Source organism: Eschscholzia californica, unplaced genomic scaffold, assembly GCF_041429995.1.
Source record: "Eschscholzia californica isolate CP2 unplaced genomic scaffold, dmEscCali1.0.p SCAF_5, whole genome shotgun sequence".
In the NCBI taxonomy this organism is placed as follows: domain Eukaryota; kingdom Viridiplantae; phylum Streptophyta; class Magnoliopsida; order Ranunculales; family Papaveraceae; genus Eschscholzia; species Eschscholzia californica.
In genome coordinates this window covers 24,044,442-24,067,472 of record NW_028238472.1, presented here as the reverse complement: position 1 = coordinate 24,067,472, position 23,031 = coordinate 24,044,442, and the positions used below count along the sequence as shown (strand labels likewise).

Here is a 23,031-nt window from a genome sequence, read left to right as displayed (position 1 = left end):
GTTCCGCCCAAAAATGATGCAGTCATCGGCAAACAGTAGGTGATTAATAGAGAAGGAGGACCGAGGAATAGAGAAGCCGGTGAATTTGTGAGGGCTATCAGGGGAGTCCAGCAAGCGGCTCAGACCTTCCATGGCTAAAGCGAAAAGGAACGGAGATAGAGGATCTCCTTGTCTTAAACCTCTAGAAACGTTAAAGGAAGGACCAGGTCTACCATTGATAAGCATAGCCATCGAAGAAAAAGAAATACAAGAATGAATCAGCCTAATCCAATGATTATCATAACCCAGATTAACCATGATGTCCTCAAGGTAATGTCATTCTACCCGATCGAAGGCTTTAGACATATCCAGTTTTAAACCAAAGAAGCCTTTAGATCCGCGTTTATTCTTGAAGGAGTGGGATATTTCTTGGCTCATGATAATATTGTCGGTTATTTGTCGACCCGGAACATAAGCAGCTTGAAAGGGAGAGATAATATCCGGTAGAGTAATTTTGAAATGATTAGCCAGGATTTTGGTGATAATTTTATACGTGGTGTTAAGCAGGCTGATTGGTCTGAAGTCGGCAGTGGATTGAGGGGACTTGGTTTTGGGAATGAGACAGATATGGGTGTGATTAGTAGATGGCAGAAGAAGGGATGATTGAAAGAAAGATCTCACCATCTGGATAACATCCGTCTTTACCGTATCCCAATTGGATTGGTAAAAGAACGGGGGAAAGCCGTCCGGCCCTAGGGCTGCCTCAGGTTTAAGGGAGAAAGTAGCAGCACGGATTTCCTCATCGTTAGGGGCAGCAGTGAGGATGGTATTTTGTGAAACTGAAATCTGGGTTGTGAACAGGTTTTTAATTATGCCTGGGGAGGTTTGGGAGGTGGTGGAGGAGATTTTCTTTAAGTTGAGAGTGAAGAGATTAAAAATCTCAGAGGTATCCGAACACCAGGAATTGTCTTCTCTTTTAATAGACGAGATGTAGTTTTTCCGATTTCTGGTAATTGCCTTGGCATGAAAGTATTTAGTGTTTCTGTCACCCAGCTGGACATGAGCCACCCTAGATTTTTCTTTCCAGATGCTCTCTTGAAGATTGTAAGCCTCTTCCAACTGGGAGGTAAGCTGAAGTAAGGTTTCAGGGTTATGCGTTGACTGAATTAAAGACGTAAGATTTTTGATTTTTTGCTCGACATGACCGAAGACTTTCTTGTTCCATTGAGATAGCTTAAGAGCAAGCTAATTAAGTTTTTGTTGGATGAGATAATAGTTCACATTCCAGTTATCGAGTATAAAGTTTTTGCAGTTTGGGTGGGACATCCAGGTTCTAATGATTTTAAACGGTTTGGTACTCAAAGAGGAAGGGAGGTTGGTAGAAAGTAAAATAGGCAGATGATCTAAACCCACTCCCTGGAGATGTCTAATGCGGGAGTAAGGAAAGGAGGAAAGCCAAGGCAAATTGGCTAAAGCTCTATCAAGACGCTCTTGTATCAAGGTGCCATGAAATTGACGGTTGGACCAGGTGAACGGAGATCCACTAAATCCCAAGTCGTGAAGCCCCTGCTCATGAATAATAGACACAATCTGCTTGGCTTTATTAGGGAGAGGTTTGGGAGGGCCATTTTTGTCTGACGGATACATGATGGTGTTCAGGTCTCCTATAACTAACCACGGGGTATGCTGGCTAGGGGAAACGGTCTGAAGAGCCTCCCAAGGTTTAAGCTTATCTTTGTTATAGGGGCACCCATAAAAGCACGTCAGCAGCAAGTCCTCACCGGATTCATCAAGGTTCAAGGACACATGGATCATATGTTGGGTAACATTAAGCACTTTAAGGTCAATGTCCGGGTTCTAGAAAAGGGCCAGACCACCACCTTTGTTAATCGGTTCAACCGTGACCTTCTTGTAACTTTTATGAAGGTTGAGAAGTCTATCAATATTTGTGTTCATACATTTCGTCTCAGAGAGAAAAAGTAAGTCGGGGTTGTGCTCTTTAATCATAGTCTATAGGTGCTTCCTGTTAAGAAAATTGCCACACCCCCGAACGTTCCAGGCCAAAATGGAGAAGGGGCTTAAGTGGGGGTTGTTAATAGAATTAGGGACCGGGTTTGACCCCAGATTAATGGGCGGATCTCTCGAAGGGTCAGACCGGAGGGAAGTCATCTATCTAGATCGGAAAGACAAAGGAATAGCGCCACTCAAGGCCCACCAACCAGAAACTAATAAACAACTCAAGTTAAAAGGAAAAAGCTGAAAGCACCACCACAAATTAAAACACAAAAAAAACAAAGCCAAACTAAGAGTAAACCAGGAACAAACAACTAAAACAAAATGAAGGCACCTCCACTAACTAGAAGCACCTCCACCAAACAAGCTGAAAGACCTCCAAACCACAAGAGGCCCACGACTAGTCCTGGTACACTAAGCAAGAGCAAACAAAAGGAGGGGACCGAGCCACCACACTATCAACCCGAGGGGACAATTACTCTTGCGATTGTACCAGGACACCAAAAAACACTAAAAACTAAGAAGCCCACAACACACAAACCTGCAGCAAGAAACAAAACAAAACAAAGACAGAAAGACCCGGCAACCAGAAAAGCGCCAATAATGACTAGACAGGTGGTATAGAGGCGCCCTCCGCACCTTGAGAGGTGATCATGTCTAGGCTCTGGTACAGCACATTGGACTCTTCAAGAAGTTGTCTAGCTTCATCGTTGTCCACCAATCGAGCTCGGAGACGAGGGGATTGAGGGGACTCATCGGAAGAACTAATAGACAAATGGGAGGAGCTGGTTCGAACTCTCTTGCCAGTGGTTGCTATCCTTAAACTAACTTGGTTATGGGGCTGCACAGGAGATGGTGGTGGTGCCCTAAGAACTGGTTCTTCCGGAATAAAGTTTTGGGGATCTTCCTCAATATCCTCCATCGGTTCGTAGCTAGAGTCATCATCCTCGTCTGAGTGGGGCTCAGGTGCTAGATCAGGGCAGTGACCGATAGGATGTTCAATGATTCGACATGAGTGGCATATAACTCCCGGGAACTTCTGATAACTAATGTTAATATTGCACTCTTTATCGGCAAAAAGAAGGTTGATGACTGCTAGAAGAGGAGTACGGACATCGTAAAGGAAATGAACTTTGATTACCTTGTTGTTAATGAAACCTAGGCTCCTTGGTTTAATTTCAATAATTTTTCCCATTCTCTCAAAAATAACATCTAGGTCCTCCTTGTTTTGGATGGCTAGTGGTAGTTTGTATAACGTGCACCACATCGGCTCATAGAACAAATCATCCACATCTTCATTAAGTGGAAATTCCACTTGCTTAAGCACCAAGAGCCTACCCCTCATAATCCATGGTCGACCAGCATTGAGTGTATTGAGGACAAAAAGACTTTTGGGTTTGATGAGGAAAGAGTTGACCGGACCATCCACCGGTGAATAAAAACAATCTCTAAAGAACACCGAAAGGGGGAACAACATCCTCCTGATTTGAGCAAGGGAGGCTTCTTCAGGGCAGCACCACCTCGCTACAAATCCTTGGGAAGTTTCTTGAAGTTCATGGTTGATGGAAGGTTTTTGGTAACGGAGTGATAGGTGGCCTCTGGGGGATATAGCAAAGTGGGTCGCCATTAAAAGTGAGGATAAGAGTGAAAGGGAGTGTCTGGCAGGTATAGGAAGAACAGAGAAAGGTAAGAGGTTAATGAAGGTGGTTTGGAAAAGAACAAGGCTAAGGCTTAAAAAGGAAGGGAAAAGAAGAGCCCAATAAAAGAAAACTATACAATGATCACCGTGCATGCTCAAGGATTGGTTGAAGCCAACCACCCGTCTAGTCTACTCGTCGGACAAGACGATTGACATACCGGAGAGACACAATAAGACCCAGAAAGCAGAGAGAGAAAGTGCAAAGAAACTCGGAAAACCGAAACGACAAGGAACCCAACCAATCAAAGAAAAGAAAAGGGGAGAGAGAGCAGTAAAGACAAAGAAGACGAAGAGGTGCAGTGATGACGTACCTTTAATGCAATCTTAAGCGTGAGAAATTTCCTCTCGGGCCAGCTGCTCACCTGCGTTGAAAGATACCTCGAACTGATGCTCCACCAACGAGCTTGGTTCCTTGTTGAGCTGAGTAAGACTGCATGCATGTAATAATGAAGATGCTGGGAGTTGCGCCGGAATCGATTGGGGAGAGAGCTAATCACCGGTCTGAAGAGTGTGATTATCCTCTGCCGCAATTAATATAGGGTTCCAACGATATTTTTAAGATGGATTGTGAGTGATTTTCAAGATGGATTTGAGTGTCGATGGAGAAAAGATTAGGATTTTGAGGCTAGATCTAGTTCGGTTGAGAGTGGAAAGGGGAGAAGGGCTTACGTCACCGTGAGGCTTCTCTCTCCTCAAAAAACTCTCGAGCAAAAAAATCGGCCACAATTAAGGTTGGTACTCTAGTGTCCCATGAGAAGGGGGAGGCGCTTCACAACTGATTGGTACATATCAGTAGAGAGTGAGATAGAGAGAGGGGAAGAGTGAAAGATATGAAGACTAGGGGCAAAAATCAAGAAAGTCAATTTTCGGACACAAAATGAATATGTTCCCTAAGTCAGATCTAGTTCACTAAAGAGACTTTTCTTCATGCTCTAAAGTCGCGACCTTAAATTAATAGATTATACTTACACCCAAAATAATTTGTGTCCACATAACAGATTTGTTTGTGCACTTATTGGCAACCTTACAAAACTAGACCTGTAAACGGTAGCTTATCGGATCGGATATAGGCATATCCGTATCCGAATTCGATAAGCTATACGAATATCCGTATCCGATAATTATCCGACGGATATTATAAATCAATATCCGAATCCGAATCCGATAATATTAACGGATATCGGATAAATATCTGATATCCGAAACTTTAACAAAATTTAAAATTTTCCCTTAAATTTTGAACCATTAGATCTACATAATAAATCTCAACCATACATTTTATATATTATATGAACAAATTAATTTTTTTTTTTTTATATTAATTATCAGATACGGATATTTATAGGATCGAATATTTGACATAACACTAAAATGTTCAAACCCTAAAAACCCCATAAGGCCAATGTTATAATGTTTGACATAAATGGGAACGAAAGAACATGGGTAGTCTAGTAGCCCGATGTTGATGGAATCTGTGGTTCTGCATAGCGGGAACCTCCCGCTTCTCATGGTAATGGCGGTGAAACAGGGTTGGAATTTTAGAGAGAGAGAGAGAGAGAGAGAGAGAAAGAGACCTAAAATTATCCCCTTTAATTAAGCTGCAACTTTGAGGTCTAAAGAAAAATCTCTGGGGCATAAAGACTAAGTCGATCAACATTGACTCAAGTGACATATTTATTGTTTAGCCCAAAAATCAACTTGATTAAACTATGCCCCTTAATCTTCACCTTCTCTCCCTTCCTTATACCCTCTAACTCACAGTAATGATGCCAACAAATACACAAAAAAGAGGTTCAATAATTAAAGCCATTACTAAATCGAACAATTTTCTTCTCTAACTTTGATTTTCACACAACAAACAAACCATGAAAAGAAAAACTTAAAACTACAGATCATGAAAACCAAATAAATGGAATACGCCACAACCTCAAATTTATCCTCAATCAAATTCTCTCATTAAATTTTTAGAAAATAACAACACAAATTCTTAAACCACGAGCTTTAAAATCAAGAAACAACTAAAAATTTTAGAATCACAAACGACACGAGGAAGAGAAAATTGAAGAAGACGAGCTTGTTCATCTTGGTAACCAACTCCTTGTCATTTTGGTTTTCTTTATCTTTCCTTCTTGAACTCTGTTTCTCATAACTATGAATCTCATCTACTGCTTCTTTTGTTGTTTCAAAAGCTAGGGTATCATTTTCTGGATTTTGGGGTAGTATTTTTTTATGAGATATAGGTTGAAGAATGTAATCTGTTCAGAAACAATAACAGATGGTGGTGGTGACAGAAGGTGAAGGAATTAGGCCGCAATTTAGGTTGTTACTCTAGTGGCCCATGAGAAGGGGGAGGCGCTTCACAACTGATTGGTACATATCAGTAAAGAGTGAGATAGAGAGAGGGAAAGAGTGAAAGATATGAAGACCAGGGGCAAAAATCAAGAAAGTCAATTTTCGGACACAAAATGAATATGTTCCCTAAGTCAAATATAGTTGACTAAAGAGACTTTTCTTCGTGCTCTAAAGTAGCGACCCTAAATTAATAGATTATACTTACACCCAAAATAATTTGTGTCCACATAACAGATTTGTTTGTGCACTTATTGGCAACCTCACAATATTAGGCCTGTAAACGGTAGCTTATCGGATCGGATATAGGCATATCCGTATCCGATAAGCTATCCGAATATCCGTATCTGATAATTATCCGACGGATATTATGAATCAATATCCGAATCCGATAATATTAACGGATATCAGATAAATATCTGATATCCGAAACTTTAACAAAATTTAAATTTTTTCTTTAAATTTTTAACCATTAGATCTACATAATAAATCTCAACCATTTTATAAATTATTATGAATAAATTAATTTTTTATTATTTTTATATTAATTATCGAATACGGATATTTATCGGATCGAATATTAGTGTATTCGTATCCGATATCCGATAAGGAATATCCGAATCCGTATCCGATATTCGAAATTTCTGATATTTTTTAAAATTTGAATACGGATATGGATCGGATATGAATATTCGGATATCTATTGACAGGCTTATACAAACCTCCTACCAAATACCGATGGTGAGATGGTGTAATTGTAAACAAGTGTGAGAATACGGATGGGTGGAGTGAAATATGGATGCTTCGCTAGTTTTTTTTTTATCTTACGCCACCCCCATCTAGTGAACTCAGTCCCCTGAGTTGGAATTACGATTTTTGTCCTTGCATTCCCCCGCTCACCTACTCGACAGGAAAACCCTAGCACCGGTGATAATCTGCTCCACTCTCAATCCTTAAAACCTGTAATTCATTCCACTCTCTTCTTTGCTTTGGTTAATTCATCTTTATTACTTCATTTACAAGTTTCAACATGTATTTCTCCGTTTTAAACCCTAAAACCTTAAACCCTATAGTATTAAAACTTAAACCCCAGCCCTAAGAATTTGAGTGCTCGCCCTTACCCTTTTTGTAAGTTCAATCTATGTTTATATCTTCTCTTGTTCGTTTTTCAATCGCTCATGTTGTTCTTCTACCAGTTAGTAAAATGTTTTAAGCTTGATAAATGAAAATGTTCAATGGCTATTGGGTTTATATCAAGTATAGTTCAGATTTTTTCTTGATGTACTTTCCCCTTTTCTTACGTTTTGTTCTATGCTTATATGGCGATTGAGGGTATAGTTCAGATTTTTGTAAGGACTGAGTCATGAATTTCATGCTTTCAGTTCTTCTTGATCAGTATAAGGACTAAATTATCTCCCTAGAAACCTAGGGATAAAAGCTTGATGATAAACTTTACATGGTTAATCCTTAGGACAAGTCCTAGAGGGCTAACAAATTATCCCCTATTTGAGTAGCACTGTTATGATGTCGTTTTGCATTTCAGGTTGGTGGGATAGCATATTGGACTTCGGTCCAAACTTTGGGGATCCTCTAGCGTTCGTCAGATTTTTAGTCTATTGGCAGTTTTCACATTAAAGAATGTTATTATCCTATTGTTGACATTCCCATTTCACATTTTCCTCTAACAATTCTCAACTTAAGTACATTATGTCAAATCGTTTAAGTTTAAGCTGTATGACTATGGCTTATGAAATAAAGGCCCTGTTGTCATTAAGGATCTCCTTCTCGTTCTATACACCAAAAATAATTTGTTCCTTACCTGAATAAAAAGCTAGTAACCGGTAGAAATCATCTCTAGCTTATATATTTTCTCTCAATATTTCAATTTTTAATTGTAAAAGAGTTGCATATTTAACTTTCTTTCAATCTTTCGTGTTACTCGTTTTTCAATCTTATTATTTTCAATAAAAGGCACAAAAATTTCATCCTCGTAACCTGTTATTTCTTGGGATTATCACTAGTACATGAACTTTCCTGATGAAATCCGAAACCTCATCGTTTGTGGTACCTCAGGATTTTCAGCATCATTTCCATGTACGGCAATGGCATTTATCAGCTTTCGCCCTTTACTTGATTCCCGCTGTAACATAGAGAATGTTTAGTGGTTGATATTCAGAGACTGCTGGACATGATCTCTAAATTTTGTCCAGCACAGTCTATCATACCTTTTTGAGATCCATATCATCTGCAATGACAATCTCTGAAGGGGCCATGTTGAGGAAAAACATGAAAATTCGACTTCCTTTAGTTAGATCGACTTGTAATCTTACTGAACTAGATAGTAAGAGAAGATCAGGTCAAGAATTACATTCTGCTGTAGAAGGACGTTCTCAGATAACATTAGAGAACTCCTGTTCTGAAGTAGAAGCTGTCTTATGGTCTGCTCGTAAGCATGAATGTTCAATGAGGTTAGAATCGTTGGACGATCAAAAGGTGAAAAAACTGAGTAGTAAAAGTACTATGATAGATCCCTTGGATCATGCAATGCTTCCTTTTTGCAAAAATAATCAAGAAAATGATTCAGAGGTGAATGAACGGGAGAAGTACGAGCACGTGTCAAATATGTCGAATATTGACAAATGTGGACCCCCTGGAGCTTTTGGTGGTCAGAAAAGGAAGAAGCAGGACACTAATAGTAGTGTGATTTTGGATTTTGAAGATTGTCCTGCTACTACTTCTCGTAGAGGGAAGAGAATCTCTGTTGTGGATGTTAATAAGGTTGGACCCGTGAAGAGGTTTGATGGTCGAAAGGTGAAAAGGCAGATACTGGATAATGGACTGCCACAAGACTGCATGCTAATTCTGAAGAAGCTCATGACTCACCCATTTGGTTGGGTTTTTAATGAACCAGTTGATCCCGTGAAGTTGAAGATTCCAGATTACTTCAGTATAATATCTGAACCTATGGACTTGGGCACTATTAAACACAGATTAGAAAAGAAACTGTACAAGGACGCTAAAGAATTTGCATCTGATGTGCGCTTAACTTTTTCCAATGCTATGCGATATAATCCTCCAGCTAACGAAATTCATATCATTGCTAGTAAGTTGAATAAACTTTTTGAATCACAATGGAAATCTGTTCAAGAAAAAGGGGATTTACAGAGCTCAAGGGTTATACAAGAGCCAAATTTAAAGGTAAAATTCAAAGAAACTCAAACCACAACAAGAGGAGAATGGAAAGGAGAAGCTGACTCATGTTTGAAGTTAAAGCCCATAATTTCATCTACTGTCAAGAATACCGTGAAAAAAGATTTGAAGGAAATATCGAAGGAAAAAATTTCACCGGACTTGCTTGATTGTCTAAAAAGCTCTGGTCTGATTGGTCAACATGAAGAAAAGATCGAGGTGGATATAGATGCATTTGATAATAAGAAGTTGTTGCAGTGGCACACAGTCTTAAGGCGGTATCTTGATTCAAAATCTGCAGAGGTATATTGAATTTAACTTGAATTGCTTTTTTTTTTTGAAAGTTGCAGTTTTGCGTTTTTATTGAAGTTGTTCTGATGTTCTACTCTATTTGAATTGCCTAATTTTGTTTATTTCAATTTTCTGTTTATAGTCTACTTCAGTAAAAAGTCAGTCTGGAAGTGGAACCATACAAGAAGATCCCAATCATGGTATGGAAATGTGGGATCCAAGAACTATGTCATTCCTTTCCTTTGTTATTGTTGTAACAGTTAGCTCCTTGACCTTTTCAGGAATTAAAACTGGTAATAGGAACGTGCATGGAAACTTAGCAACTCGTACAAGCCAATGCAGCAGTAAAAATAATCACATCCAAGTTAAAAGTGGTGAGTGAGATTGTTAAATCTTCCTTTCATGGGCTTCATAGTTCTTATTTCCAATCATTTATATAGCTACACAAACTCTTAATTTCTTCATGCGATACTCCTTACGTGTTTCTCTTATATCTTACTTAACTAGTAGATTCTGATAGATCTACACATGCCAGTACATATGCACGTCTTGGTGGTACACGTAACCTGGTATGTTATGACTATCTTCTTGTTTATTCAAATGCTGGTTTAGTTTGAACTAGGCGACTATTATATAGGATTGCATGCTCTCTAACCTTTATTTTCCTTAAAATCTAGGTTCCTCTTGCAAATGGCAATGATGGCAGAAATATGGGCAACTTAAATAATACTTCTGATGGTGAGGAAGAGTTATCTCCTCTGACTTTAGGTGATAGCTTAATTGTTTGTACTGTTTCTTTGATAAGCTACTTGATTCCATTTGGATGTAATTTGCAGGAATTTTGAGCGTCGTACACGGGAATGGTCATTGTTCTCATTCTACAAGTCCTGTCACAACAGTTGCCCGTGAAGAAGGTTTATTGTCTAGAACTATCTGATAAAGACAAAAATCATACATCTAGGGTTTTACCACTAATATATTATTTGCTTGTCTGAGTCTTTTGCGTCTTATCTTTTCTTTGTTCAGGCTTCGAGGCTATCGATTATGATGTGCAACTGTCACCTGAAAAAGCTCTTCGTGCAGCAATGCTGAAAAGACGTTTTGCTGACACCATTGTTAGAGCAAAGCAAAATACACTCTTGTGCAATGTGAGTTTTTTTGTTCATCATTAGTTCTAGGAGCTTCTTACATAGATATAGCAAAGTGATCTGGCGATATTCCAAAGGCTTAACTACTTTCTGTTGTGCTCACTAAGGGAGAGAGAGGTGATTCTGTGAAGATGCAACTTGAGAAGGAAATTTTAGATAAGAAGCAACAAGAAGGTACTCTTGGCCCTGTATATATGATCACTTTATGATATTCTCTTGTATAGCTTGGCACATGCATGCATCTATTAGCTACTCGTTAAAAACTTAAAAGATGCATGTGAGCTCATCGTCCATGGTACATGGGCTTTATTTGGCTTAGATGGAATACACTGTGGCTTGTTCATTGTTGGGTGGGTAACTTGAAGGTACTGTTAGGGAGTTCTTTGATGTAGTTTTATGTAGCCACAGATTCGGCTTTTTTACTTGGATAGTCAACTGAATATGTTTGTTGCGAACTTGCGATAGAATATTTTTGCTACTGAGAAGAGTTAGCCGTTGCTTTTAGAATCACATCCTAGCTTCTCAATTTAAATGTGTGCATGTATTGCAATTACTCGAGCAGGTTGTAAGATAACAGTTTCTTTTGGATGCAACAGAGGAGCCTCGATGGGACTATTAGATATTAAGACGATCCTAATCTAGGGCTTATTGACTTAAAATGAAGAAGCAAACGTTCAGCATATAATTTAGAAGTAGGAGAAGTTCAGTGCTCATACAGAGACAGATTATACAACTCAACCCACATTTTTTTTGAAAAACCCAGTTTCCTTACAGTTTGACGAAGTTTCTGATGAAAATGAGAGAAGATTGAAAACCATGGAAGAAAACTTGTGACAGATGTCAATGAATGGTACCGACGAAAATAAGTTGGATTTAAGTGGGTGGTATATATTTCTCGTGGTCATGGCCATAGACTGGGTTTAGGGTTTTTCAGCTTGCACAAAATACTCCACATTGTTGTTTGTTAGTGCTTGTTTTAGCCAGTTTCTCTCTTGCCTAACACTTCTTTTGCAATGAATAGCCAAAATTAGAGTTGCTACTAAGGCTGCACTAAGAAGGAGCCAAGAAGCCGAACTGAGGATGCAACGAGAAAAAGAGAGACAAGCGGCTCGCATTGTCTTGGAACAGGTCCTTTACGCATGCAAAACAATTCAAATTACACATAAAATGTTTTCAAATTTCAGATTTAGATTGAAAAATAAATAAATAAACAGTAGCATTATCATGTGTTGGATGGAAAATGTTTTCTGAATTGTTCTCTTTGATTGCAGATGGAGAAGACAGTAGAGATTTATGAGAACCAAGAAATATTGGAAGAGATCGAAGTGTTGGGAGTTTCAGCTTACCCATTGGAATGGTTGGGTCTTTCTTTGAAAGAGGAATGTACTGAAGTAGATGAAGATGGGGCAGTAGATTTGACAGGGGACATAGACATAGAGGAAGGGGAAATATCTTGAAAAACATAAAACGCCGCATTTTTTTGTTTTAGTTTTCTATGTTATTAGATTAAAACCATAAGAGTTTGTACTAGGATAAATCTGTAATCTGCTTTTTCTTTTGTATAGATTAGAAGGAACAACTTATATTTCCCTATTTACTGTTTGGAGTTCAAAGGAAAATGTATTTTCTTATTGTTGTCGAGTATGAATCACAAAATCAAAGATCCAATGAGGAACAACTTATATATCCCTTCATCCTCTGAATCTGATTTGTCTTCCTAAAGCCCATATTCTCTTGCTTGGGCTTTCTTTGCAGCATTTTCTCACTTCATCTTCTTTTCCTTGAACATAAAACCACTTGCATCATAACCAGTCCCATGGACACGATCTGACTCCCTATGTCACTTTAGCTGCAAATCCATCAGCAACAGCTTTTAGGTCTTCCATGACAGCTTCCTAAGATAATTCCAATGCCTTGCCTTCACGAGATCTGGAGCCTATCTATTATCTTCCTTTGAGAGATGAACGTGAACTATCCTACCAACACGATGGACATAGTCTTCATAGTGATTGGGGACATCATAGTTGATCACTAATTTAAGCTCCTTCACATATAGAAAATTTTGATGAAAGGCCCAATTTTTGGGCCCAAATACAAAAAAAAAATCCAATAGGGATTATTAACCCACCCAAAACCCAAAAATCAACTAATATCTGAAATCAAACCCAAATACACATCCCTATGCTCAATCCGGACCCAACTCGTATATCTAAGACCTAATATTTTCTTCTAATCCCTCTTTTGCCCTCCTATATATATCCAACAACTCTCCCTTTATAAGAAACCATATCTTTCTCTCTCCAAAATATCTCTCTTCTAGAAATCAAATATCTTTCTCTCTCCATAATCTGTTTTCACTTTCTCTCTCTACCATATTAAAACCGAACCTCACCGACCATCATCTTCTTCAATCATCATCTTCATCTCTCTACAGTCATCATCTTCTTCAATCATCATCTTCATCTCTCTACAGTCATCATTCTTCAACCCTCTTCATTACCTCTTTCTCTCTCTAAATTTTTTTTTCCAGATTTCTCTCTCTACAATAACCTAAACCCTCTTCAAGAACATTCATTATCTTCCTTTATTTTCCATTATCTTCAATCATCATCTTCAGTCATCATCTTTTTCGTTTGAGCGACCTTCATCATCTTCTTCGTTTGAGCAACCTTCATCATCTTTTATCTTCAATCATCATCTTCTTTAATGGAGGTTAAAAAAACTTCAAATCTGATTTTAGGATGTTTTCATGGTGTTTTCATAGTTTTGTAGAGAGTTAAATATATAGATTTGTAGATCTACTTATTTGAAGCTCCATTGGTGAGGTTGTTCTTGGTTTTAGGGTATTTTCATGGTGTTTTCATTGTTGTTCCGTACAGATTTGTTAATATTAGCAACCACTTCTCGTTTTGTAAGCAACACTTTACAGTTTGTCTAAACATTTTACTGGATGTGTTAACACTATTCCGTACAGTTATGTTAACAGTAGCAATTGGTTCTCGTTTTGTTAAAAACACTTTACAATTTGTATTAACATTTTAAAGGATGGGTGAACATTTTGAAAAATGTTCACCACAATTTTGTATTAAAGATGTTCAGATCAGTCTAACGTTTTCTAAGCATTTTAAGCAGTGTCCAAACATTTGTTAAATTGCAAAGCAGAATTCAATTTAAAATACCTACTCTTCTTCGCTGATGAGAAAACTTTTGATTTTGAAACGGACATACTCCGTCGTTGTGTAACATTTTCGAATATATTCTGAAATGGATGAAGATTAGGTAACTTGCATGCTACATTATACATAATGCTCGAGGAACAATTTATGCAATTCTTAAACATTCTTGAAAATGTTCCAACATTATCGATAATGCTCCAACATTATTCGAATTGTTTGAGAAACAACTGTTGTTATTACCTTGCACCCCTAAACATTATTTACAATGCTAGAACACTGTCAGTAATGCGAGATCATTTTACAAATTGTCGGGACACTACCAATAATGCGAAAACATTATACTTAATGTTAGACCACAGTCAATAATGAGAGGACATTTCAAAAATCTGATGCCACTGTTTTCCCCAAATTTTATCTTTTTTCACAGAACCTTATGTCATTTCGTATGCATTCTTAAACATTATGCAAAATGTTTAGGAATGCATCTTGCCTTGGTCTGTGATTCAGTCACCTTTAATATTTTTTTGCCTTTTTTACTAGGCCCTGCAGTTGTTGTCTCTTCACTAACCCTTTTTCTAGAGCTAGCTCTTTGTACAACCTATTGTCTTGCTGCTGCTGCTTCTCTTTTTTAAATGTTTTGCACAAAATATTTCTATACAACCCAAAATATCAAAAACATATCAATTTTTACTCATAAATAACCACAAAATCCATCAACACCCCACTAAATGTTAAAACATAAACCAAATTGTCTGCCACATTGACCAATAACATCACTGTAATAATCAAGTAAAACTCCCAAAAATCATAAACAAAGTACTAAATGTCTCAACATAGCCCCAATTTCTCGAACACAACCCAAATTATTAAAACAACTCATTCATTTCATCAACATTCCAGAGAACAAAAACTGGACTACAAATGCTTCCAAATTGTCCCTTGCTACCTTGTGAACTGCAATTTTTCTTCTTTTGCTCACTTGACTCTGTACGTTGAGCCTCCACCATCTGCTATTTCGATTTGGATGTCGCAGATCGATGCTTCAAACACAAAGTAATAGATATGTTAGATCATTCAGCAAAATGTTCCAACACGAATACAAATGCTACAACACTGTAAGCTGATGCCAATGGTTTTCAGAACTTTTCACAAAACCCTAAGAATAAGAGTAGGAATAAGTGAAGCAACATTTTACAGAATGACAACACACACGCAGTTATGCCAAAACAGTATACGAAATGCGAGACCACAAACAATACTGAGAGGACAAACTCCAAAATGTCTCGAAATTATGTAAAATGCTTAAAAATGGTTTGAAATATTTATAAAATATTTAAAGTAGTTTTCTTTTTAAAACAAAGAAGAAATTGAAAATAATTTGGGGCAAAAATAGTTTTCTTCTTCTGCTCCCTAGCCTCTGTTGGTTGAGCCTCCACCATTGGCTCTCTCGTTTTCGATGTATACGATCGATGCTTCACACAAACAGTAACAGATATGTCAGGGCATTCACCAAATTGTTCAACACTACACTGAATGCTACATCACTATAAATAATGACAAATCATTTTGCGATGTGTCTACACAATAAGCCTAGACCAATGGTCTACACAATAATGACAGATCATTAAGTGAAGTAACATTTTACAGAATGACAACACACTAACAAATATGTCAACCCATTATATAAAATGTGAGAGCACAAACATTAATTAGAGGACATTCTCACAGATGTGTATAGACTAACATACCTTAGCTTGTTTAGGACTCGCTACTTTCTTGCCTTTTTTGCTAGGCCCAACGGATGATGGCTCTTCACTAGCCCTCTTTCTAGGGCTAGCCCTTACTGGAGTCTGTTGTCTGCTTGCTGGACCATCTCCTTTTTTGGTTGCAGCTTTAACCATCTTGGTAAATTTATCTGCAAAATTTGTTATGTTTGTATTAGACACCCACATGTTTGAAACAAGCCCAAAATGTATGTACACAACCAAAATGGCTAAACATAATACTAATTTCTTTTACACAACCCTGAATCTTAAAAAAAACCATTCATTTCATCAACAAAGCCAAACCCCCATAAATCCAAATCAAAGTACTAAATTTCTCCACAGACACCTAACTTTCGTATCAAACCCCTAAATGTTAAAACAAACCTAACCTAGAAACTTGATGAAGATTCATAAACACCCAAATTACCTTCTGTGAAGATGCATGCTTCTGAAATCACAAACAACTATCAAAATGGCTAAACATAATCCTAAATTTCTTTAACACAACCCAGAATGTTAAAACAAATTATTCATTTCATCACCAAAGACAGACCCCCAAAAATCGAAAACAAAGTACTAAATGTCTCCACAGAAACCTAACTTTCGGATCACACCCCTAAATGTTAAAACAAACCTAACCTAGAAGCTTGATGAAGAACCATAAACACCCAAATTACCTATAGTGAAGATGCATGCTTCCGAAATAACAAAACAACAACCAAAATGTTTTATCACAAACTATAGAGCAACTTAACCCTAAAACTTTTTTGAAAAACAACCCAAAATATTTTATCACAAACTCAAGATCAGAGTACTGAACTTGAAATAATAAACCCTAATTGTTTGAAAATACACCCAAATTTTCGAACACCTCTAAAACTGTACCAACAATCCTAAAATATTACCAACAAACAAAGATCTGAAAGAAGAAACCCCAAAAATGTTCTAACAATCCAAATAATTTACCAACAACAGAGAGAGGATCAAGATTTAGAGGAAGATTAGAGGCGTACCTGTGTTTGAAAGAGAGAAATAGAGAGAGAAGCACCAGATTTGTTGAAAGAGAGCGAAATAGAGAGAGAAATAAGTAGACAAGTTGCTTAAACTGCTTTTCACGAGAGGGAGAGAATCACCGGTAACGTTTCGATTCTCAGTGGTTAATGGCTGCAATGGTTTCGGTTGAAAAAGAGATAGAGAGAGAGATAGAGAGAGATGGAGAGGAAGCGTTTGAATGAAGAGTGATAGAGAGATGGTTTGTGTGTAATCAAGAGAGAGGGTTTGAATGAAGAGAGAGAGCGCGGAGACCGAGAGAGAAAGAGAGAGGCTGGCATGTGAGAGGGGTTGTGTCAATCAAGTCAGGGAGAGAAAGAGAGAGGCTGGTTGTTTGGGCGGGAAATGAGTGTGGGACAAGCGAGGTAACGTTTTCTTTAGGAGGGATAGGAAGGTAATCTAACATTTTGGGTTTTTTTTGGGATATAATTCCCTATTGGGTTGGATTTCCTATTTGGGCTCCTTTTTTGGGCCTTAGATTTATCCTCTCTCACATATATGCCCCTAACGTCCATATAAGTAATTAGAAAAATTAGTATACACAGTCGGACATCCAATGTATTTTAAAATGAAAACTGATTGTTCGGTAAATTAATTGCGAAATGCTTTTGTAGAATGTCTAATATCTGTTTTACCTCTACGCGAAAATGCTCAATTTTCATAAGATCTTCTTGACTCTTATTCAAAGGTCTAATAATGTATATACATTGAACCTCAATCAACTTTTCCTTGTTCTGACAGTAATGATTTCCCATCAAATGTATCCTTTTTGTTCAAATTCTGAACCTTTGGGCTGGGCTTGGGGTCTCTATTGAATCATCGTGCGATAATTACATATTTTTGTCTGGTCGGAAGAGTCCTCCGAATGTTCTGATATTTGTTGTACGCTATTCATGGTGCTACCGTAGAAAATACTTTATTCGAAGATGGTGACGGTGCAAATACATTCCGTGCTCGTAACCCGGAGAAGAAGCAATGACTGTATCTGGGGAATAAACATCGGCTAACTCTATGCCAGCAGCCGCGGTAAGACAGAGAATGCAAGCGTTATCCGGAATAATCGGGCGTAAAGCGTCTGTAGGTGGTTTTTCAAGTCTGTTGTCAAATCCCACGGCTATTTACTATCGTCCGATCGTTATCGAGGCTTTTGCCTCGGTTCAATATATAATGACTAAAGCTAACTTTTGTTAGTTAATCCGATCAGTTCATCAATGGTCGGCAAGTATGATGGTTGGGTATTTTCTGAACGGAGCCTGGATACTTCATTTTATTGGTCCAACCTACATCTTGGAACCAAGCCAATTTTGGAGCATCTTTGTGATAATGGAACCAACAAAAAGCATTAACGCCGCAAAGACCAATGGGATTGGGAATCTAACTAAATACCCACCTTTTGTTTTCTTTAATTGAACAGATGACTTACGCCTTACCATGGTGTTACTCTACCGCTGAGTTAAAAGGGCTATTTTGCCGAGTTTCTTAGAGAGAGTTGTCTCGCGCCCCTAGGTATTCGCTATCTACCCACCTGTGTCGGTTTCGAAATGTAGTGAAATCACCTTTTCTATCCTTTTCTCGGACCTCGCTACTAAAAAAAGACGTTTACTTCTTAAAATATCCTATATATGTAGGCGGGAATAGGGGAAGGGGTTAGATTTATCCCATAAAAATGGCCGCATGCGCAACAACACCAACTATGAGAAATCCACCGATCTACATGTGATCGGTGACAAAGGAAAAGATGAAATGTCAAATGTTTTTTTGCCCGGAAAACTATTTGGATTGTTGGGAGCGGACTGAACGACGAGCGCTTTGGAAAAATAACAAATGACAAGAAAAAAAATGGAGAATCCCAAATATAAATATTAGTCCTAATGATAGAAGTTATGATGATAAAAGATTAGAATAGCCAAAAAACTTTTGGCAGAGATTCAAATTAAAAAGAGGAAGAGCAAGCCTTAATAGAAAAACTCACATTGGGTTTAGGGATAATCATATTCGAACTGATGACTTCCACCACGTCAAGATGACACTCTACCGCTGCGTCGGTGCAGGCCGCGATTCGCGGTACCAAATCGAGGAAAACTTTGAATTCTAGATATGACCCCAAAATAAAAATAACAAGGGTTAAGGTGGACCAATGAGACAATGGGGGATAAGCTTCATCATCGAGAGGGAAACATCCCGGATCACCTACTAAGGCGCCAAATAAAGATAAACAAAGGGGGTTCTCACTTTCAAATTTTGTTCTAGAAAACCCCCAAAGATCTACTCCTTACTCAAGTTCCCAGTCAGGGCCAACAAACATTTCATTGATTCGATCTGATCCAGGTCATAATCTATATGGGATCCCCAAAATAATTAGTAGAGGGTAAACCACGAGGAATCAAAGAATTATAGATTAATGTAAAAAAGGAAATGAGGCATGGAACGGAGCCACTACGAGGACGTTCTGGGAGTTACGAAGGAAGCTTCGGGCTCATATTGGTCTAACCCCATCATTAACTCCTTCATTTATGTATTTCATAGTAATAGAAATACATGTCCTACCGAGATAAAATTTGTAACTTACGAAATAGGATCGCCAATAGCTGGAGACAAGAGATTCATATGAGAAAACATAAGTAAACGAGCCTCCGCTTGAGCCTCCAAAGAAAAAAAACTGGTGAATCTGAAACAATTAATAAGAATAAAAAAATTTATTTTCCTGTGGAACATACATATCTACATGCGTGATCATACCTTTAGTTTCACTTCCAATTCATATAGCAATAGGAGTGAGACTTGTCTTTGTTGGAAGCACCGACAAAACCGAAAGCGCCTCTTGTTTCAAAAGAGGAGGACAGGTTATTCACATTTCATTTGATGGTCAGAGGCGAATTGAAAGCTAAGCAGTGGTAATTCTACCCCCGGGGAAAAATAGAGATGTCTCCATACTTGTTACTTTCTGTAGGAGAAGGAATAGGTAGGGATGAAAGGATTTGAACCAGTGACATTTTGTACCCAAAAAAAACGTTACTCACTCGTCCGCCACTGGAAACACCACTTCCCATCCGAGTTGCACGTGTTACGCATGCCACCAGCGTTTATCCTGAGCCAGGATCGAACTCTCCATGGTTTGTTAACTTTTTTGAAAATGTTAAAATGAAAGATCTTTTTGTGCACAACATAAAAACTATCCGCGGAAGAACAATCCGATTCTTTTTTTTCCAAACAGGAACTACTAAAAAGTTTTATATACATAGAAATTAGAAGAATAGAGAAATTTATTGATCTTTTCTCAATCTCACTAACAAGATCCAAAAAAGAATAAGATTAGTTGCTCGAGCGGGGGATAGATCTCGATCGAGGAGGAATGAATTTAAATATATTATCAAAATGTAACTCCGCCTATAAACCTTTTACATCCAAATTCTAACAATTCCGTGGATTGGTATGAATTTCTAGCTAGTTGGTGAGGCAATAGCTTACCAAGGCGATTATCAGCTGGTTCGAGAGGATGATCCTTGGGTTTCCGAAATAGTGTAAAAAGAAGTGCTTTGAATCATTCCTATTTTTTACTCGGACCTGTTCTTAAAAAGTCGAAGTATTTCGAATTGTTTATTGACACAGACAAAGTCAGAGTAAGAGTTATTTACCTACTAAAATATCACCCGTTTCGACCCAAGATCCCAACATCACAATTCCATTTCAGTCTACATTGCGGAGTAAATGGGCTTTTAAATGTGTTTCATTAGTGATCTTTTCAGGGCCTTGGCTACTTACTTTGATTTTGAATCTATCGCCTGGTAGAGTCCGTATAAAACTATGTCGGATCTTTCCTGAGACATAACCTATAATCAGATCTTCATTATCTAAACAATCCAGTACATAGGAATCTTGTTTGTTGATAACCTCAGACCAATCAATCGAATATTGATTAATACGTAATCGATCGAACACTACTTGAAAAGAGCTCTTCTTCTCAGAAAGGAAAAGTTCTAAATGAGCTCATCCTCTTTATGATAAAGGATCCGCTTGCCATGAAATGACCTGGCCCACGATGACACGAATGGGGCTTTAATAAGTTCTAATATGCAACGTCAAGAAGTCCCGCCTTTTCGGTCCGATAAGTGCGTTGCTGGAACTGGGTTGGAACGCCAAGTAGCTCTTGATTTAAGGGTTTCCACTATAGCCGCCGAACACGAGGGAATCTGAAGTTGGCTCATTCGTCTTTATCTAGATGCCCCAGACTCAAACCAGAATTAGTCCGATGGAATAGAGAATTTCTTTGTTGAAACAGGATAAAAAAAAAATCTAGGCAAACCCAATCTTAGAAGCCTTCTTGAACTCTTAATCCCAGTCATGGAATTTTGAAGGTCCTCGTGTAAGGGAAAAGGTGGCAGGATAAATGATAATTTCTCTTAGGATTAGTACTTGTACTTCAATTTGGATCCGTCTCCTTATTCCCCATTTCTCATCCCCAAATGAATAAAAATAAAAGGAGGAAAAAAGCAAAAGAAAAAGGGTGAGAGTATCTCCATATAGTTTAATGTATCTCATTGCCTTCAATTTCAAGTATACGTGAAACTTGAGCATCAACAAAACACCCTCTTCCAAGAAAAGAACCAAATTCATCTCTCCCTCTCATCCTCGCCCAGAGAGTCATATAAGAAGCCTACCCATGCCATACTTCCTCCTCATCCAACTAAATTCAACTTCTTCTTCTTCTTCTTCTTACCTTTACCTTCTATACTAGTTGTTATTTCTTCCTAAATACACTAGCTAATGGCCAATCAACAGCTGAAGCCCCTTGCATCTGGCTTATTGTTCCTCAACTTTTGTATGTACCTAATCGTGGCCTCTATCGGAGGATGGGCTCTCAACCGAGCAATCGATAACGGTTTCATCATTGGTAAATATTCAAATATTAGATAAATATTAATCTAACTATCTATTAGGATGTATAGTGAATTAATTAATGATTTTGTTGAGAATTAATGATTGCTATTGCAGGTTCAAATTTTGAACTTCCAGCACATTTTTCTCCAATATTTTTCCCCATGGGAAATGCTGCAACTGGATTCTTTGTTACATTTGCTCTAATAGCATCAGTTGTGGGTGCTGGTTCCGCACTTGCTGGTATTAACCACATTAGGTCTTGGAACTCCGACAGCTTGCCTTCTGCTGCATCTGTTGCCATCATTGCGTGGACTCTTACCCTCCTAGCCATGGGGTAATCTCTCTCTTTCTCTCTATCAAAATTATATGCATAGAAGAAATTAGATTAGAATTTAACTTTATATATCTTATTTGTAGGTTGGCTTGTAAGGAGATCGACAACCGGATCAGGAACTCACGTTTGGTAAGGGTCTATATGGCTTCGATTTTTTCTTTTTTCTTCTTGTTTACTAATTACTACTGCATCAGAATTACAATAGTTATACATAAAAATGAAATAAAAAAATATTTTCTCTCGACATAGTTTTGTCTACTACTTTTTATTTATTATTTTGACAAGTTTAGAACGTTCTCCAAATAATCAAAGTCACACAACTTGGATTCGTTCAAGAAAACTTGTATACAGTATTAGTTATTCATTTACTAATTCTTTCGCTTACCTTGTTTAAGGGTCTATTTGTTTTTGTTTGAGGAAAAAACTCCCCAAGTGACATTTATCTCATTTTATATTCTGCAGAAAACGATGGAGGCATTCTTAATAATTCTGTCAGCAACCCAGTTAATCTACATTCTTGCCATTCATGGAGCTGCTACAAGACGATAAATTCATACAATTCTAAAAAATTTATTAATCTTTCGAGTCTTTTCTGATGCTAGTTGTGTGGATTTGTTTAATCTTTTTCACCTCGACATTTGACAAATTGTCAGTGTGATGATTGGAACCTATTTGTTTGTTGTTATATGATATTATTTTATTGTATCGGATGAGTGATAATATGTTTGTATGTAAACAAAGGCTTTCTATTAATTGTATTTGTTATGCATAGCATTATTTTATTTTATAGCGAGTGATAACATTAAGGTTATGTTTCATTTTTTTGTCTAAATCTGAATTGACTAAATCGGAAGTAGTTGAAATAAATTGGCTGAATCTAAATTGACTTAGTAGGTTATGTTTCATTCTAATAGTTGTTTGACAAGTTAGAATGTTTGTTCCCCTATCTAAATTAATATGTCTAAATTTTTATTTTGACATTAATACCCTTACAAGTTAGAAGTGAAGTAAAAAAGTCTTGTATTGTGAAAAATAAAAGAGTTAATTCCTATATGGCCCCCTACTTTGTGACCAGCTTTCTTTATGGCCCCCTTTTTTTCGTAAATTCAAATATGGCCCCCTATTTTCATGGGAATGTCCTAACTACCCTTCCTTTTGA

The 23,031-nt window shown here is 37.6% G+C and overlaps 2 protein-coding genes and 1 long non-coding RNA gene across 11 annotated transcripts; 2 read left to right on the top strand and 1 right to left on the bottom strand.

Moving 5' to 3' along the window:
* The first annotated feature begins 6,724 nt into the window (after positions 1-6,724).
* On the top strand, positions 6,725-12,299 carry LOC147537907 (transcription factor GTE12-like). Of its 9 annotated transcripts, none has more exons than XM_086644815.1 (11): positions 6,725-7,002; positions 8,114-9,532; positions 9,663-9,720; positions 9,802-9,894; positions 10,031-10,089; positions 10,198-10,258; positions 10,357-10,434; positions 10,547-10,668; positions 10,776-10,842; positions 11,690-11,796; positions 11,940-12,299. In XM_086644815.1, the coding sequence occupies exons 2-11, from the start codon at positions 8,291-8,293 to the stop codon at positions 12,123-12,125; spliced, it is 2,073 nt and encodes a 690-aa protein (XP_086500941.1). In that variant the 5' UTR covers positions 6,725-7,002; positions 8,114-8,290; the 3' UTR covers positions 12,126-12,299. The 9 variants fall into 9 exon arrangements, with proteins under 9 accessions (XP_086500941.1, XP_086500938.1, XP_086500937.1 ...); XM_086644812.1 differs by having other exon boundaries at positions 6,780-7,002; positions 7,584-9,532; positions 10,028-10,089; XM_086644811.1 differs by having other exon boundaries at positions 6,781-7,002; positions 10,028-10,089.
* A 2,212-nt stretch (positions 12,300-14,511) lies between these two features.
* Positions 14,512-16,698, bottom strand: LOC147537906 (uncharacterized). Its single transcript, XR_015225983.1, has 3 exons — positions 16,624-16,698; positions 15,593-15,759; positions 14,512-14,884 (listed from the first exon to the last, which is right to left on the bottom strand). It is a non-coding gene; the product is annotated as an uncharacterized LOC147537906 (long non-coding RNA).
* Positions 16,699-21,333: 4,635 nt separating this feature from the next.
* On the top strand, positions 21,334-22,657 carry LOC147537905 (membrane protein PM19L-like). The gene is made up of 4 exons (XM_086641156.1): positions 21,334-21,551; positions 21,653-21,872; positions 21,956-22,001; positions 22,335-22,657. The coding sequence occupies exons 1-4, from the start codon at positions 21,425-21,427 to the stop codon at positions 22,419-22,421; spliced, it is 480 nt and encodes a 159-aa protein (XP_086497282.1). The 5' UTR covers positions 21,334-21,424; the 3' UTR covers positions 22,422-22,657.
* Positions 22,658-23,031: the final 374 nt, after the last annotated feature.